This window comes from Pipistrellus hanaki (assembly GCF_964339955.1).
Source record: "Pipistrellus hanaki genome assembly, chromosome: 3".
Classification (NCBI taxonomy): domain Eukaryota; kingdom Metazoa; phylum Chordata; class Mammalia; order Chiroptera; family Vespertilionidae; genus Pipistrellus; species Pipistrellus hanaki.
The window spans coordinates 79,145,313-79,163,169 of NC_140505.1; the positions used below are offsets into that span (position 1 = coordinate 79,145,313).

The 17,857-nt window shown below is 41.8% G+C and overlaps 2 protein-coding genes across 5 annotated transcripts in view; one reads left to right on the forward strand and one right to left on the reverse strand.

Annotated features, from left to right (window-relative positions):
- The window catches only part of ARL11 (ARF like GTPase 11), a 139,449-nt gene that overhangs the window by 93,410 nt on the left and 28,182 nt on the right, over positions 1–17,857 (forward strand). The gene's annotated exons all lie outside the window — the stretch shown is intronic.
- KPNA3 (karyopherin subunit alpha 3) overlaps positions 1–17,857 on the reverse strand; it is a 96,501-nt gene that overhangs the window by 46,381 nt on the left and 32,263 nt on the right. For 2 of the 4 annotated variants that reach the window (XM_084879404.1, XM_084879403.1), the window contains one exon: positions 10,058–10,102. In XM_084879404.1, the coding sequence (XP_084735530.1) occupies positions 10,058–10,102 (45 nt within the window). Of the gene's footprint in view, positions 1–10,057; positions 10,103–17,857 lie in introns of those variants that run through there. The other 2 variants (XM_084879406.1, XM_084879405.1) reach the window with 1 other exon arrangement.

Genomic DNA, 17,857 nt, shown 5'->3' on the forward strand with positions numbered 1-17,857 from the left:
AACAGGTTCTGCAACTTCAAATAAAAAAACATAAAACCTATTTTACCACTGGTTAATTGATATAAACAAGAGTTAAGTTCCTATGCATCTAATCAATGTTATAATGATATGACACTGAAGTAAATGAGGTTAAACAAAATGATATTATAAGAGGATCTGTTGTATATGCTGGATACCAGTCCTGTGTTGGATTTGAGATTTTCTTCCAATCTCTACAGTTTGTCTTTTTATACTCTCCACATGGGCTTTCAGAGCAAAAATTTTAAATCCATTTATGGATTATACTTTTGTGGTCAAGTCTACAAAATCTTTTCGTGGCTCTAGATCCCTGAGATTTTCCTCCATCCTCCATCCAAACATTTCATAGTATTATGCTTTATATGTAAGCCTAGGGTCCAGTTTGTGTGTTTTTAAGAAAGTGTGAGATTTAGGTTGATGTTTGTTTTGTTTTTTTGCCTATGGGTGTCCAACTGTTCTAGTATTATTTGTTGAAAAGCCTAGCCTTCCTCCATTAAATTAGTTTTGCATCTCTGACAAAAATCATCTGGATGTCTTTTTGTGGGCTCTACCTTCTGTTCCACGGATCTATACATCTATCCTTATTCAAATACGACACAGTATTCATTATTATAGCTTTTCCATAGTCTTAATATTGGATATGGCAACTGCTCATATTTTTTTTTATTAGGATTCTTTTTAACTCTTCTGTGACTTCCCATATACATTTTAGAATAAGCTTGTCTATGACTACAAAAAACACTGCTTCAATTTTAATAGCAAATGCACTAAACCAACTGGTCAATTTGAGAATAGGCATCTTTACTATGTTGAGTCTGTCAATCCATGACCAAAGGATATGTCTCTCCAATTACTTGAATCTTGTTTGACTTCTTTTATCAGCATTTCATAATATTCAGAATACATATCCTATACATGTTTGGTTCAGTTGGGGCTGATCAATCAGGCTGGTCGGCTGTGGGGAGGGACTGCAAACAGTCGGCTGGTCCTGCCCCCAATCAGCTCCTGCCCCCTGATTGAACTCCTGGTCGAACTTCTGGTCAAGGGAACAATTTGCATATTGGCCTTTTACTTTATATAAGATTTTAATATAACGTGCCAAAGTAAAAAATGCCAGTGATAGGTTTTGGACTCATTTCCAACTTATGAGGGCATTACTCACTTAACTTTTATATTGAAAAGCACTTATAACAATGGTTAAGAGCTCAGTTCTGCCATTTATCAGCTGTGTGATTGATTTTAGGCAAGTTATTTAATTCCTATGTAACTGCTTATAACATAAAACAGAAGTACTAACTTCTATATAAATGTTAATGCATAAAAGCCTATTTAAATAGCAAAGTAAGAGACAAAAGGGGTTAAACAAAAAGAGTTTGATCTTTTGAGTTGTCTTTTTTTCTCCTGGTTTTTTGTTGTTGTTGTTAATCCTAACCCGAGGATATTTTTCCATTGATTTTTTTTTTTTTTTTTTTTTTTTTTTTTAAGGTAGTTTGGAAGAGAGAAGACAAGACAGTGAAACATCCCTCCTGCATGCACCCAGGGCAGGGAAGGAGTCTGCAACCAAGGGTACATCCTTTTACCAGAATTGAACCTAGGACCTTTTGGTCTGCGGGCCAATGCTCTATCCGTTGAGCCAAACGAGCTAGGGCAATCTTTAAAGTTTTGATTAAGCAATTGCTCTACATAAGTTACTATGTAAAGTTTTATGAGTGCAGACATAAAACAAAAATACAATAGCAGTCTTCAAGAGCTGCAGGATTTGGTTGTGTGGGAGAAAAAACAGAAAAGAAAAAAAAAAAGAGTTTAAGGCCAGTAAAACAGTACATATTAGTAATGAGCTTTTACCCTCAACTTCAGTGCTATTCAAAATATGGTTCTTGGACTGGCTAAAAGTCTTTGAACTATCTGTTACAGGTCTGCTACCAGACAGGAGTTTGTGCCAGAAATCACCTATGAAACTATTATGCACTTTAGTTCTGTGATTTATTTAGGCAAAAGACTTTCTTGGTAAAGAAGCAGTGCCTTGTTTAATATACTGACACAAGTCCCCTAATTTATCCCAGGACTTCTGAATTGCACCGTTCTATATCTAAGGTATTTTCACAAAACTTCAATAAATGATTTAACCCTTTGCACTCCGAACCATTCTGGACATTGGCTACTCGACGCTACTTTGCGGCGGAAACGTGCGTTGAATTAACTCAATTCCCCGTAATCACTAATAAACTGCAATGTCCCCCCTGAGAGGGGACATCCGAGTGATATGCTAAAATTCCGATGTCCCCTGAGGGGGGGCAGCGGAGTGCAAAGGGTTAAATATAAGCAACACTTTAAGATATAATAACTCAATTTAATTTCTGATTATTAACATTTAATGAGTGACAATGACATGTCCAGAACCTGACTAAGCATTGTGGAATAAGCTGGGAGGGAGACTTGGGAATATCTAAGGTCGGAGTGGCAGGTGTGGTGGAGGGGGGGTGGGCGGTAGAGGACTGGTTATTACCTTCATTTTAGAATTGTGTAATCTAAAAGAAATGGGTAGAGCTCATCTATGAAACTCTTGGAACTAGCTCTATTTTCTTGTATTTTCAAGAATCTCAATGTCAGTAATAACACTGTGATTTTCTATTCAATGGAGATACAGAAATAGTAAGACTAAAGTCAGAGTTAAATACTGATGATAAAGAGTGGGTTAAAGAGTGGAGGAATCTTCTCTTGAAGGGATCTCCACACCTCTGTAGAATCATATCAAAAGCAATTAAGCTTTGTCTGAAATTTAGGCTTTGTTTCAGGAAGGGTTGGCTCACTTTTTGCTGCTTATTCAGGGAATTCTGACATGTGAAATAAGGGACTGCTTGAGATTTCTTTAGTAAATTTTATTTTTGGTCGTCCTATAGGATGTTCAGGAACTAACTGCGGTAAGTGCAAAAGAAAATATATGTAGAGATAAGAGTCTGTAAGTTAACCAATGTGGATATTAAAAATCATGCTCTGGCCGAAACCGGTTTGGCTCAGTAGTAGAGCGTCGGTCTGCAGACTGAAAGGTCCCAGGTTCAATTCTGGTCAGGGGCATGTACGGTTGTGGGCACATCCCCTGTAGGGGGTGTGCAAGAGGCAGCTGGTTGATGTTTCTCTCTCATCGACATTTCTAGCTCTCTTTCTCTCTCCCTTCCTTTCTGCAAAAAATCAATAAAATATCTAAAAATCATGCTCTGCCTTGGCCAGGTTGCTCAGTTGGTTAGAACGTCATCCTGATTTGCCAAGGTTGTGAATTGGATCCTGGGTCAGGGCAAAAACAAGAATCAACCAATGAATGCAGTGATAACTGGAACAAAATCAATCAATCTCTTTCTCCCAGCCCCTTTCTCTTCCTCCCTCCCTCTCTCTCTGTCAATAAATACACACACACTCTGACAAGCAAGTATTTTTTTTTTTTTTTTTTTTTTTTTGGCTTAAAACAACAATAATTTATTTTCTCACAATTCTGGAGGCTAGAAGTCTGAAATCAAGATTTTGACATGGATGTTAATATAGCTAAACATTTCTCTGGTAACTTTTATTTTTATTTATTTATTTATTTATTTATTTAATAAGTTTTTATTTTTCATATTATTACAAATGTTCCTTCCCCCCCCCCCACCATTGCTCTCCTCCACCAGGTTCCCACCCCACCCTCTGCCCTTTCCCCTCTCCCCATTGTCCTCATCCATAGGTGCACAGTTTATGTTCAGTCTCTTCCCACGCCCCCCTCTCCCCTTTTCCCCAAGAATCGTCAGTTCACTCCCCTTCCATACCTCTGATTCTATTATATTCAACAGTTAATATTGTTCATCAGATTTTTTTAATTTCCTTGGTTTTTAGATTCACTTGTTGATAATTACGTATTTGTTGTTCATAATTTTTATCTTTGTTTACTTTCTCTTCTGAAAGAACCCCCTTCAGCAATTCATATAATTCTGGTTTGGTGGTGATGAACTCCTTTAGCTTTTTTTTATTAGTGAAGCTCTTTATCTGGCCTTCGATTCTGAGTGATAGCTTCGCTGGGTAGCTTATTTTTGGCTGTAGGTTCTTGCTATTCATCACCTTGTATATTTCTTGCCCTTCCCTTCTGGCCTGCATGGTTTCTGTTGAGAAGTCAGCTGACAATCGTATAGGTGCTCCTTTATAAGTTACTACCTTCTTTGCTCTTGCTTCTTTTAATATTCTCTCTTTATCTTTTGCTCTTGGAATTTTAATAATGATGTGTCTCGGTGTGGTCCTCTTTGGATTCCTTTTGTTTGGAGTTCTGTGCACTTCCTGGACTTGTAAGTCAAATTCTTTCACCAGGTGGGGGAAGTTTTCTGTCACTATTTCTTTCAGTATGTTTTCGATATCTTGCTCTCTCTCATCTTCTGGAACCCCCATAATTCTGATGTTGGTTCGCTTGAAGTTGTCCCAGAGGTTTCTTACATTATCTTCAATTTTCTGGATTCTCTTGCCTTCTAGCTTCTGTGGAGGAGTGTCTTCTGGCTCTTTATGTTCCAAATCTTTGACTTGATTCTTGCGATCTTCCCTTCTGTTTTTAGGACTCTGTAGAATATTTTTTATTTCAGACAATGTATTCTTTATTTCTTGTTGTTCCCTTATCATTTCTTGATGGTCTCTTTTCATATCCTCATAGGCCTTATCCATCTTTTCTAGGAAATTCTTGAAAAACCTTATAAGCGTAGATTTGAACTCTATATCCAGACGCTTTTTGTCCTCCATTTCTTTCGTTTGTGATCTATTTTGTTGTCGCATTTCGCAGTTACAGATGGGACGGGATTTCAGGGTGGAGCCTGCAGCTTTGGCTTCCGTCAGCCCCGCCCTATGCGGGTCCTTCAGTGCTCACTGCCGGCGCCTCTGAGAGAAAGGTGCCCTCGATTTTTGCCTGCTGCCAAACAGTCTATGCTCTCCCCCAATGAGCCCGGTATTGGGGTTCAGTTCAGTTGGAAGTGGAGTTGGAGGTGGCGTTCACAGCAGTCTGAAGCCCCAGTCTCCTTCCCGTCAGGGCAATCCCGCGGCACAGCCGACCGTCCCTTCTCTGGGGGCAGTGTGCGCGCCTCCGGGACCTCCTTTCTCCGTTACCCCGGGGTTCCGACTTACAGCCCAGCTCCCTATGGCTGAGCCTGAGTCCCCGGGGTCTGGCCCAGAACGGTGGTTCAGAGCAGTCAGGGGCCCAGCACAGTCGGAGTTTTCTCTCCTTCCCGCTTGGGAACGCCCGCCAGGCACTCGGCCTCCCTCCTCTCTGGCTCAGTCCTCTCCGCGCGCGCTGCGTGTCTCCGTACCTTGGGCTTTTACAGCTCCTCCGTGCTTCCTTCTGGTTTTCTCCTTGCTTCTTGTTGTAGGATTTCCAGTCAGTCGACTTTCCTGTAGTTCTGGGTAATGTCCATTTTATATTTTAGTTGTATTTTATTAAAATTGTTGTGTGCGGCTGCGGCTAGTTGCCTACCCGAGCAGCCATCTTGGATTCTCCAGTATTTTTAACTCTATAAATTAACTATAGAAGGCAATACAGTCAGAGAGGGAAGAACAAGTAACAAATATAAGTAAGTAGCTTAAATTTAGAAGCATACTAAAAGAGCCAAAAAGCTTAAAACAAGGGGAGGAGTATGAATAATACCAAGTCCAATATAAAAGTTTTATAAATTGTATTCCAAACATGAAATGTTAAGGAAAAGCAAAGGCCCACATGTGGCGATAGCTAGTATAATGTTAACAGATGACAATAAATAAGTACTTTACTTCAATTTTATTCTTATTGTCTCTCTTAAGGAGAATGATCTTTAAATAATAAATGAAAAGCCAGATACAAAAGGGCACACACCATTCTATTTATACTAGCGGCCTGGAGCACAGATTCCTGCACCAGTGGGGTCCCTCAGCCTGGCCTGTGGGGATGGGGTCAAACAAGCTCTCCAACATCCTCCAAAGAGCCCCAGATTGCAAGAGGGTGCAGGCCAGGCCGAGGGACCCCAATGGGTATGATCGGTCCGAGGAAGGACTGTGGGAGGGCTGCAGGGCATGTCCAGCCCATCTCAACAGACCCCAACAGGAAGCTAACCTAAGGGTCAGAGTGTCTGTCTCCTGGTGGTCAGTGTACATCATAGCAACTGGTCGAACAGTTGAACGAACAGTTGGACACTTAGCATACTAGGCTTTTATTATATAGGATAAAGTTCAAAATATGAAAAATAATTCATAGAGTAACAAACCAAGATAATGGTCTTCGGGGGAAAGTAGTAATCCATAAGGGGCCTTAGGATACAGGTAATGTTCTTGATTTAGAAACTGGTTACACAGATGTGTTCACTTTGTGAAATTCATCAAGCTGTACACTTAAGAAGTGTTAACTTTTTTTGTATGTATGCTATATATTAATAAAAAGTTACAAAGGAAAAGAAAAGCTAAGATCAAAATGTTAAGATTGGCAAGGAGCTCATCTTACTCACTGTATTAGGTAGGCTAAGGCTTAGTTCACATCTCTGGTACAAATGACCCAAGGATATGAAAAATGTTAAAAATATGACTGCCCAAACATTGTTGTTAATTTATAAGTATCCATGAAGAAGTTAAGTAACTGAAAGAACAATGAAATTAGCAGATACTTTTCTTTTTCTTTTTTATTAAAAAAAAAAGTTTATTGTTGAGAATATTACAGATGTCCCCTTTCTTCCTTCCTATTGCTCCCCTACACCTAGTTCCCACCCCACTCCAGACCTTCACCACCCTATTATCTGTGTTCAGAGTCATACATATCCTATCTAATAAAGATGGATATGCAAACTGACCATAACTCCATGACAAAGATGGTAGTGCCCACAGCCAATTAGGAGGTAAAATGCAAATCGACATGACAAGGCGAGAGGCTGGAGCTAAGGTGGAAAGGTGGCTCTGGGGTGGAGCAAAGGCAGAACCGGCAGCCAGGAGAAGGAAGGCCGATGCTTGCATGAATTCTACTTAATAAGAGTAATATGCAGATTGACTATCATTCCGACACACAAGATCAAGATAGGTGCCTCCATGTGGACACAAGATGGCCACCACAAGATGGCCAGCAGAGGAGGACAGTTGGGAGGGAACAGGCCTACAAGGGAGGGCAGTTGTGGGTGATTAGGCAAGAAACGGAGGCAGTTGGGAGGCACCAGGCCTGCAAGGGAGGGCAGTTGGGAGTGACCAACCTGCAGGGGAGGGCAGTCAGGGGTGACCAGACAGGCAGAGGAGGGAAGTTGGGGGCAAACAGGATGAGGGCAGTTGGGAGTGACCAACCTGCAGGGGAGCAGTTAGACATCAATCAGGCTGACAGGCAGAAGCGGTGAGGGGCAATCAGACAGGCAGGCAGGCAGACGAGCGAGCAGTTGGGAGCCAGCAGTCCTGGATTGTGAGAGGGATGTCCGACTGCCCATTTAGGCCTGATCCCACCGGCTGTTGGACATCCCTTAAGGGATCCCAGATTGGAGAGGGTGCAGGCTGAGCTGAGGGACATCACCATCCTCACCCCCACCCCCATGCATGAATTTCATGCACGGGGCCTCTAGTCTTCTATAGTATGCATATAAGATCTTTGGTTAATCTCTTCCTGCAACCCCCTCACCAATTCCCTCTGAGATTTATCAGTCTGTTCCATGCCTATATTTTACTCATCGGTTTATTTTGCTCATTAGATTTCTTGTTTAGTTATTTTGATTTTTTAGACTCAATTGCTGATAGATATGTATCATTGCCATTTTTATTGTTCATTATTTTTTATTTCTTCTTCCCCTTCCCCTTTTTCTTCAAGAATACCCTTCAACATTTCATTTAATACTTATTTGGTGATGAATTCCTGTAGCTTTTTCTTGTCTGTGAAGCCCTTTAACTGACCTTCATTGAAAATGATAGCTTTGCTGAGTAAAGCAATTTTGGTTGTAGGTCCTTGCTTTACAGGACTGAATAGTTCTTGCCACTCCCTTCAGGCCCGCATAGTTTCTATTGAGAAATCAGCCAACAATCGTATTGGTGCTCTCTTGTAGGTAATAACTGCTATTCTCTGGCTGCTTTTAAGAGTCTCTCTTTGTCTTTAACCTGTGGCATTTTAATTATGATGTATCTTGGTGTGGGCCTCTTTGGGTTCCTCTTGTTTGGGTCTCCATGCTTCCTGGACTTGTTAATCTGTTTCTTTCACCAGATAGGGGAAGTTTTCTGCCATTATTTCCTAAAATAGGTTTTTAATATCTTGCTCTCTCTCTTTTCTGGCACCCCCCATAATGCAAATGCTGGTATACTTGAAGTTGTCCCAGAGGCTCCTTCCACTATTTTAATATTTTTATGTTTTTTGATTAAATAATTCTTTATTATTGAAAGTACTACATATGTCCCACCCCCATTGACTCCCCTCTAGCTATCTTCATATTTGTTTATTCTTTTTTCTTTTTGACCTTATGATTGTTTTTGTTTGTTTTTTGGAATCCTCTACTATTGAATTCCTGTAAATTATTCTTTATTTCAGTTAGTGTATGCTTACTATCTGTCTGGTCCTTTTTCATGTCTTTGAAATTCTAATATTCTTGTGAGTCTCACTAAGTCCTGTCAAGCTCTCATTAAGATCCTTGAGCAACCTTATAACCATTGTTTTGACTCTGTACCCAGTAATTTGCTTGCTTCAATTTCTTTCATTTATAACATGTTTCTTTGTCTCTGCATTTTGGCTGCTTCCCTGTGACTGTTTCTATATATTAGGTAGAGTATTATGTCTCCTGGAATTGAACGGTTAAAGTAGCCTGTGTAGTAGGTGTCCTGAAGGTCCCAATGACTCAGCCTCCCAGTCATCTGAACTGGGCCCTCTAGGTGCACCTCTGTGTAGGCTGTGTGCACTGTCTTGTAGTTGAGACTTGATTGCTGTTGGTGTTACTGGGAGGAATTGATCTCCAGGCCAATTGACTGTGAGGACCAGCTGCATCTACTGGAAGAGCTGCTGTGCAGAAAACACCCCTATGTATCTGATAGGGTCTGAAGCTGCCTGACAGGTGCACTGGCTCTGGGAGGTGCAAAGTTACCTACTGCTTGGGGCCATCCGGCAGGAGTGACAAAGAGATCTGCAGATGGCTGCTATTGTATTGGGTTTGGAAGTGCCCAAATGAGGCCCAACTGTGAAGCAAGACAGGCTGGTGCTAGTGCTGGGCCTATAGCCTCTTATGCTGATGCCAGTTGCTGCTTGTTAGAGAGACTTTTAGAAAAATCTGAAGCCTGAACCAGGATAGACCATTCATATGGAAAAGCTGCTACGAACAGCTTGGGTGGGGCTTCAAATTGGATAGGTTGGGTTCTCAGGGAATCACCAGGGTGGAGTGAATAGTGTGGGCTACACTGTCAGCACTGCAATGGGGGAGATTCCAGAACAGGAACAATGAACCCTGTCTGGGAGAAAGCCACCCCTGAGTTCTTGCCCTGATGCCAGACAATCTAGTTCCTCCCCATCAGCCACTACCTGGTGCTGGAGCTCAGAAGTAGTAGGATCATGTAAGTTTGTGTGTCAGCCCTTTAAGAGAAACTTCTGGGTCTCTAGGGGCCTCCTTGTCACCCGCTGGTTTTTACAGCCCAAAGTTATAGGGACGTCCTGAGCTGGGGGTCTGGTGTGGGGATGGCACAGGAGTCCTCTGCAGCCAAAATTTTAAAAACATGTCACACCCAGGTGTCAGACCAGCCCGTTCTGGGCCTCTTTCCCTCCTACCAATCTCGAAATACTTTCTTTACTTCTCTAGTTGTAGGATTTTCATTCAGCAACATTTCTGAATGATGGTTGTTCTATATTTACTTGTAATTTTAATGTGGTTGTGGTAGGCAGCAAATACTGGCGTTTACCTATGCTGCCATCTTGATTCTCCCCCAGCTACTTTTCAAATTTTATAAAAAATAGTGTATTTTTATGCTATGTGGTCTTAGAAATGACCACTAACTTGCCATATTATTTTCATTATCCAAGTTATATAGAACTTTAACATTAGAAAAAATATCCTCATTACATGTCAATCATCCTTACCTTTCGTAGTTCAACTGTCACTTCATTTCTGTGTCTTCGCATTGTCTAAAAAGAAAAAGATTACATTAAGTATCTAAATATTGATACTGTTAGTATATAAATTAAGGTCTTAGGCAATTAAAATTTTAAGAAATTTTTTGAGAATTGATCAGTTTTAGACTTTAAATAATAAACTAAAGGAGGTTAAAAGCCAAACCTGTCTATGTTACTGCATATCTACTGGTTAATTATATGGGGAGTGAGGAGGTGTGGCTTGGCTGCCTTTCCTTCCCCTTTCCTAACTGCACCCAGGCTTACTGTAGAGAACTGTATACTCTCCCTTGTGTAGTCTTGATGGAACTGCCTATTGATGAATCTCTACTAAGTTAAGTAAGGCATGCGACTCAAAAACATGAACAGAACTCTATTCCCCATAACTCTGCACCTTGAGGTAAGTGGGAAGGAAAAAATAGCAGCACTGGACCAGGCATAATAACGCCTATGTCCTGACCTTGCTCTATTTCTAGTTATCTGGTCTGCCTATCCATAATTATGAACTACCCCATATTTCCCTGGTTTTGCTTAAGTCAGGACTGGTTTTTGATGTTTGCAACCAATGAAGTCTATCTCAAACAATTCATGTTTTTAAAAAGAAAACGACTCACTGTCATGGCCTTAAAAACCACAAGAAAATGAAAATAAGTTTGGGAAGATAGTTTGTATCAAAAGGTAAGAAATATTTTTTAATTTTCTAACAGTTTACCAGGCACATCTTATCAGAAATTATTGAAATGATTAGATATCCTCTCTTCCCTTGATGTACTGATATAATGAACTAGTGGCCCAGTGCATGGATTTGTGCACATTGAAAGGAAATTAATTAAAAGAAATACCTATATTCTTAAAAATATATATTTTATTGATTTTGTACAGAGAGGAAGAGAGAGGGATAGAGAGTTAGAAACATCGATGAGAGAGAGTCATCGATCAGCTGCCTCTTGCACACCCCCTACTGGGGATATGTCCGTAACCAAGCTACATGCCCTTGATCGGAATCGAACCCGGGACCTTTCAGTCCCCAAGCCGACACTCTATCCATTGAGCCAAACCGGTTTCGGCTAAAAGAAATATTTTACTATCGCTATTCCCTTTCTCTATAATAGAGGTGTCAATCAAATTCATGATTGACAACGACAGATCACATGTGCGACTGGCGCCAGTGAGAGCTTTATATATATAGGTAAACTTGCTTAATTAGACCTGCTTTCTAATTTAGCTCAACTTTTTCCAGCCCAGTGAAGTACCCCAACTTCTCTTTCAGGTAATTATAACACAGCAGTAAATATCATCATGAAACAGATTATTATTATAGATGACACAAGGAGAACAAAGGGTAAAATATTTAACTGCAGCAGTGTTTGACTATAGCCTGTGCAGTGAGAAAACCTGAAGTCATTATTAAGTTCCACCATTTCTTACTTCTTTTCATTTGGGTCAAGTTCCTAAGCTTTCTAAATCTCTGTTTTCTGGCTAATAATAAGAAAATGGGATTCCAGCGAGTCTCCTATCTACTTCAGGACTTCTATAAGGATCAAACGAAATGGGGCACGGGAAATGCTTCACAGACATTTGGTAAAAGTGTGAAACGTTTGCACCTGGCTATAAAGCAAGTTGTATTCCTAGACTGAAGAAACTGCAAGGAGGCTAGTAGCTAGGGAGAGGAAGATGGGCGTTGCTATGTGACATCATTACCCGACACCCATAGCCACAGTTGCCAGGTTGGGCTGTGGGCCGCATATTGCACCATGGGGGTCTCAGCAGGGTTGGTTGTGACTTGGTGGGCTGTCTCTCTGGGGTGGTGGCAGGGCCTGTGTCCTACTTGGGGGAAGCCGAGTGTTGCTATGTAGGTGGCAGGTCTGTAGTGCTGTTTCTACAAATGACCAGTGCATATCATATCAGGTCTGTAAATAACCAGTGCATATCATAGTAGCTCCTGCATTGAGCGTCTGCCCCTGGTGGTCAGTGCGTGTCACAGTGACTGATTGGACACAGCATATTAGCCTTTTATATACAAACTAGAGACCTGGTGCACAAAATTCATACATGGGGGGGAGGGGTTTCTCCTCAGCCCAGCCTGCACCTTCTCCAATCCATGACCCCTTGGGGGATGTCTGACTGCTAGTTTAGGCTCTGGGATCGGGGCCAGATATTTCCTCTCACAATCCTGGACTGCTGGCTCCTAATCGCTCGCCTGTCTGCCTGCCTGGTCACTCTTAATTTCCCCCCTCCCCGCAGCTGGCCTGGTTGCCCCTGACCCCTGCTACTGGCCAGGTTGCCCCTAACTGCCACCAGCAGCCAGCTAAGTTGCCCCCAACTGCCCCCTCTCTGCCAGCCTGGTCGCTCCTAACTGCCCCCCCCCCCCCACCGGTCTGGTCATCCCTCACTGCCCTCCAGTCTAATCACCCCCAACTCCCTCCCCCCCACTGGCATGGTTGCCCCTCACTGCCCCCCCAACTGTCCCCCTGCCAGTCTGATTACCCCAAACTGTGCCCCTTCTCTCTCCCCCCCCCCCCCCCCCCCGCTAGCCTGGTCGCCTCCAAATGCCCCCCTCTGCCGGCCTGGTCGCCCCCAACTATCCCCCTCCCCTGCCGGCCTGATCACCCCACACAGGCTGCTTGTTCAGTTATTTGGTCGGCCCTCACTAATCCCCTCTGCTGGCCTGGTCATAGGCTGCCATCTTGTGAGGGTGTGAGGTTTAATTTGCATATTACCTCTTTGTTATAAAGGAGATATATATATATAAAAAATTCCATTACATATACTAGAGGACCAGTGCATGAAATTCGTGCAAGAATAGGCCTTCATGGCCATGGTCCGGCTGCCTGGGTCCATTCCTCGCAACGTAGTGGCTGCCTCCATCCCATGGCTGCAGCTCCAGCTTCGTCCAAAAGAACGTCTGGTCTAATTAGCATATTATGCTTTTATTACTACATTTTACTATAGACTCCTTTGTTATGGTATCTCTGTAAAATTTTACTACACTGCATTAATAAATTAATTCCCTTTTAGGGGAAAAAATCAGATGGAAACCAAATTATGTTGAAATATTACTCTAGATTAAACTTACACTTAAATATATAGACATATATCAAATGTAAATAAAACTGCCAAACAACCCTGGCCAGTGTGCTTTAGTTAGTTGGAGCAATGTCCAGAACACCAAAAGGTGATGGGTTCAATTGGCACATGCCCATGTTGTGGGTTTGAGCTCCAGTCAAGTCAGCAAACAATCGATGTTTCTTTCTGTCCCTCCCCTTCCCTCCCTCTCTCTAAAATCAATGAAAACATTTCCTCATGTAAGGATTAAAAACAAAAACAAACAAAACCCTGCCAAACAAAATGCATATTAGTAGCATTCATTTAACGTGATGGAATGATGCATTGGCAAAACTATTATCATTAATAGGGTTCAACAGTAGAAAGAGCTTTGAATCTAATTTTATATTTAGTATGTTTTTGTGTTTTGACTTCAATACTATTAATATAGAATATTTTCTGTATAAATTCATCATATAAAATGGTAATAAATGTTGAGCAATCTTCAAATACCAATATTAATGAAGTATTACTTGATAACTCTGTAAACTGTCTTTATTCACTTAAAGATTAGAACTGCACCATCGTTAAAATTTGCCTATATGAATAGCTAATCCAATTATTACTAGAACTGAGAAGAAAAAACATGTTCATTGGGATAACTACTACATTTAATTATCCTTTCCAAAATATGACCAAATTATTGCTATATTATAATTCACATTCAAATACTTCAACAAAGCTCTAGCTCACGTGTCAAACACAAGGCCCGCGAGCCAAATCCAGCCCGCCAGGCCTTGCAATGTGGCCCGCACCGCGCTGTCATCACTGCACCCCGCTGTCAGTTTATGACATTGTCAGTTTATGACTGTTCAGTAAACCATTCGGCCTGCGATTTAGGCTGGATTTTAGATTTTGCCCCCTTCTCTGATTGAGTTCGACACCCCTACTCTAGCTGGTTAGGCTCAGTGGTTAGAGTGTTGGCCTACAGACTGAAGGGTCTTTCTCAGGTTCAATTCCAGTCAGGGACATGTACCTTGGTTACAGGCTCAGTTACCAGCCTGGGTTGGGGCACGTGCAGGAGGCAACCAATCGATATATATCTCTCACATCGATGTTCTTCTCTTTGTGTCTCTCCCTCTCCCTTCCATTCTCAATGGAAAAATATCATCTGGTGAGGATAAACAGCAACAAAAACAAAAACCTTTCAGCATGGATAGAGTTAACTTTTAATGTACCCTAAAATTGAGAATCCACACTTCAGAAGTTGTTAGCATTTTAAGCATCTATATCAGCAGTTCGCTCCCAGTTAGTAAGTTCTTTGCATATCAAAATCTGAATTTAGACACTAGCTTGTTAATTAGTATAAGATATGTTGATACTCTCTTACTGCTGAATAGAATGGTTCAAGATACATAGACTGACTAAGAGTACTGTACAGGTACCTTGAATCTTACCTATTTCCAGTCTATTTCAGAGTAGTATTTGAGTCTAGGTCTCTCTTTGATAGTGTGTCTCACCCCTTCTTGGAGGATTCTGTCATCTAATCCTAGTCAGATCTTATGGTATCTGCTTATGGTTGAAGTTTTAAAGCAAGGTAGTAGTTTAGAGTCTAAAAGGGCTAAACTCATAGAACAAGCTGCATGGCATTTTGTGATTGCTTGCTAATATGTTTGTATAAGCAGTAGAATTTTGTCTATGGCTTGTTTTATTATAACTCATTGATAATAAAAATTCTAAGGAAAAACATCTATTATCCTCACTTATTTCTAAAGGTTCATCCAAAATAAATGTAAATGTAAACCACATCAGTGTAAATGGCCAAATGGCTTAGGTCTGTTAGCAGCAAGTATTTTTGAGTTAGTAATGACTTACTCTGTTCTCTGAATCATAGCAAAAGGTTGCATCTTAGGCCCTTTCCTGCCTTACATTCTTCCCAACTGATCTCATCTACTCTCATGTCTTCAATTACTGTTTGATGACCACTCCCAAATACCTATCTTTAGTTCAGCCCTCTCACCTGAGCTCCATATCTATAAGTACAATACGCATTCACTCAACAAAAATTTATTGAATTCATCTAAAATTCAATAGGCAATATGCCTGCAACTAGGAGACAATTAGATGAGTCTAGGACAGTGGTCAGAAAATTGCAGCTTGTGGGCCAAATCTGACAAGCAGTTTTTGTAGGATCTGACAGGAATGGCTTTTATATTTTTAAGTGATTACATTATACATGATATTAAGTATCTACATAATACCTTATTTTTGTTTCTTGGTTACCAAAGCCTAAAATATTTACTATCTGTATTTTGAAGTAAAAGTATGCCGGTCTGCACTCATGCAGTTGAGGACAAACTGATTAAGGAGTCTGGTTGGGGCAGCAGACTTGGAAGGGTTGGCATACCAGCTCTCTTGAACAATTACCCTCTTGCCGTGGGAGGGTAAATGGAGGGTGAAGGAGCCAATGTAAAGGGCAGCAGGGTCGACTCTGCTTCTGGCAGCGTAGGAGGGGTAATCGTCAATCAACTTACTGAGCATTACTGTGTGCGAGACGCTGCCAGGACACTTTGGAATGGTGACCTCTGCTTCCATGGGAGCTTGCAGTGTAGACTGGAAGGAAGCAACAGAGGCATGGAGAGGGCTGAAATTTCACAAGACTATCAGACAGAAGAATGCCATGAGCAAAGATACAAAGGATCTGTCTAGAAATGGAGTGGGCTTCTTGGCCAGTCTAGTCAAAGGGATGTGCAGCAGGAATGTGTAAACTGAGCCTAGAAAAAAGGATCCCTCCTATGGCTCCTAACAGGACAGCTCTACCTAGTCCTGGGGCTGGGAGCACCTGAAAGAAATTCTCATCCCAAACCACCTACTCTTTCACAAGTATTCCCAATATTAGGAAACAGTATAACCATACTAACAGTTGCAAAATCCCAATCCTGGGACATCATCCAATTCTACTCACACTCTCATTCTTTGACATGCAACTAGTCACTAAAATAGGATTCAAACCTTCTAGACCCACTGACACTGTCCTAGAGTAAGGCCACCATTATCTCACCTGAATAACTACAATACATAGACTCCTAACCTATTTCCTTCTATGCACTGAATTCATTTTCCACAATACAGTCAGAGCGTTCTTTTTAAAATACAAATCCCTGTTGTCCCTCAATATAATTTTTAATCTCTTGGATTCACCCCTTCCAAAGTCACCAGGACAGCCAAACCAGAACCCATGGACAAAATCTGTAAGACTGGGTGATAAAGTATCCCCCAAAATTCTCAAATACAATCAGGGCCTGATTAAATCACCAACTATAGACTCACATGGTACCAGCATGTATGAAGAAGGAAGCAGAAGGGCAAAAGTAATAGGGGAACTAAAGGCCTTGAGGACAGGAGAGCTCCAAATCATGGATCAGTAGCGTTTAGAAGGGCTATCTATAATAATAAAGGTGTAATATGCTAATTAGATTGGACATCCTTCCAGACAACCTTCTGGAACTGCTGGGACTGCGAGGGAAGCCTGGGTCCTGTGTGCCTGTCAGCAGCCGAGGGAAGCCTGGGTCCCAGGTGCCAGAGGGAAGCCAGTGCCAGGAGCTGGGGGGAAAAAGGCCTTCTCTTGCACAAATTTCAAGGATCAGGCCTCTAGTCTATATATATGACAGCCTAAGCTACTGAACGACTGGAATGACCACTCTTTATAATGTGCACTGACCACCAGGCGGCAGACACTCAACGCTGGAGCTACACCTGGTGGTCAGTGCCGAGCAGGAGTGCTGCTCAGCTGAGACTCGTCCCGGCAGCCCACCAGTCCTGCGGCAGCCACTCCCTCCTTCAGTAGTCCTGCAGGTCCAATCTTTGGAGAACGGCCAGGCACTGACAGACCAGTGCCACCAGCATGATCCCAACAGCGCTGCCTGCCTCCTGGAAGACAGCCTTGGGCACCACAGCTGCTTCCCCTCCTAGATGTTCCCCTCCCTAGAAGAAACAATATAAAAGCGATCACCAGGTGGCTTCCAAGAACTGGCACGAAAGTCAACAGGACAGATCTGGATCCCAGGCCTGGCAAGGGTGTCCCGCTGCCCGCCCAGAGGGCTGATCCTGTCCCAGGACCCCACCTGTGCAAGACTTCATGCACCAGGCCTCTAGTTAAAGAATAGCTGCAAATAGATGGGACCTTTTGCACATGCCAACATTGTAAGGTATGATGAACCTAGACTCAAAAATAAAGTTCCCCTTCAACTGAAAAGAAACTTCTGGGAGTAAGCAAGACAGGCACACTGTGGCAAAGGAAAGAGAGGGTCTAGGTAAAAGTGAGTTAATGAGAAAAAGCCAAATCTTAAAAAACTGCCATATTTTATCTTATCAGTTGGCAATAAACAACAGAAGAAGGAGGCCTACAATGGTAAAGCTACAGAAACTATCCTGACACATCCCTTGCTCTGAAAAGTTCAGGAAAACCTATTATAAAATGAGTAACAATGAAGAATTGGGGTTAAATCCCATGCCATAAGAAAACCTTGTTTCACTACAGCACCATCTAATGGAAAACAAAAGAAATTCCACTTAATCTACTGAATGATTAAAAGCATCAAGTACTGAAAAAAGATTTAAATCCCTCAAATGTGCAGGTTGAAAAATAATCCATCAAGTACCATGAATAAGCAGGTAACAAGGTAGTTTAGAAAAAAAAAAAATCTCGAGAAAATAAACATAAAG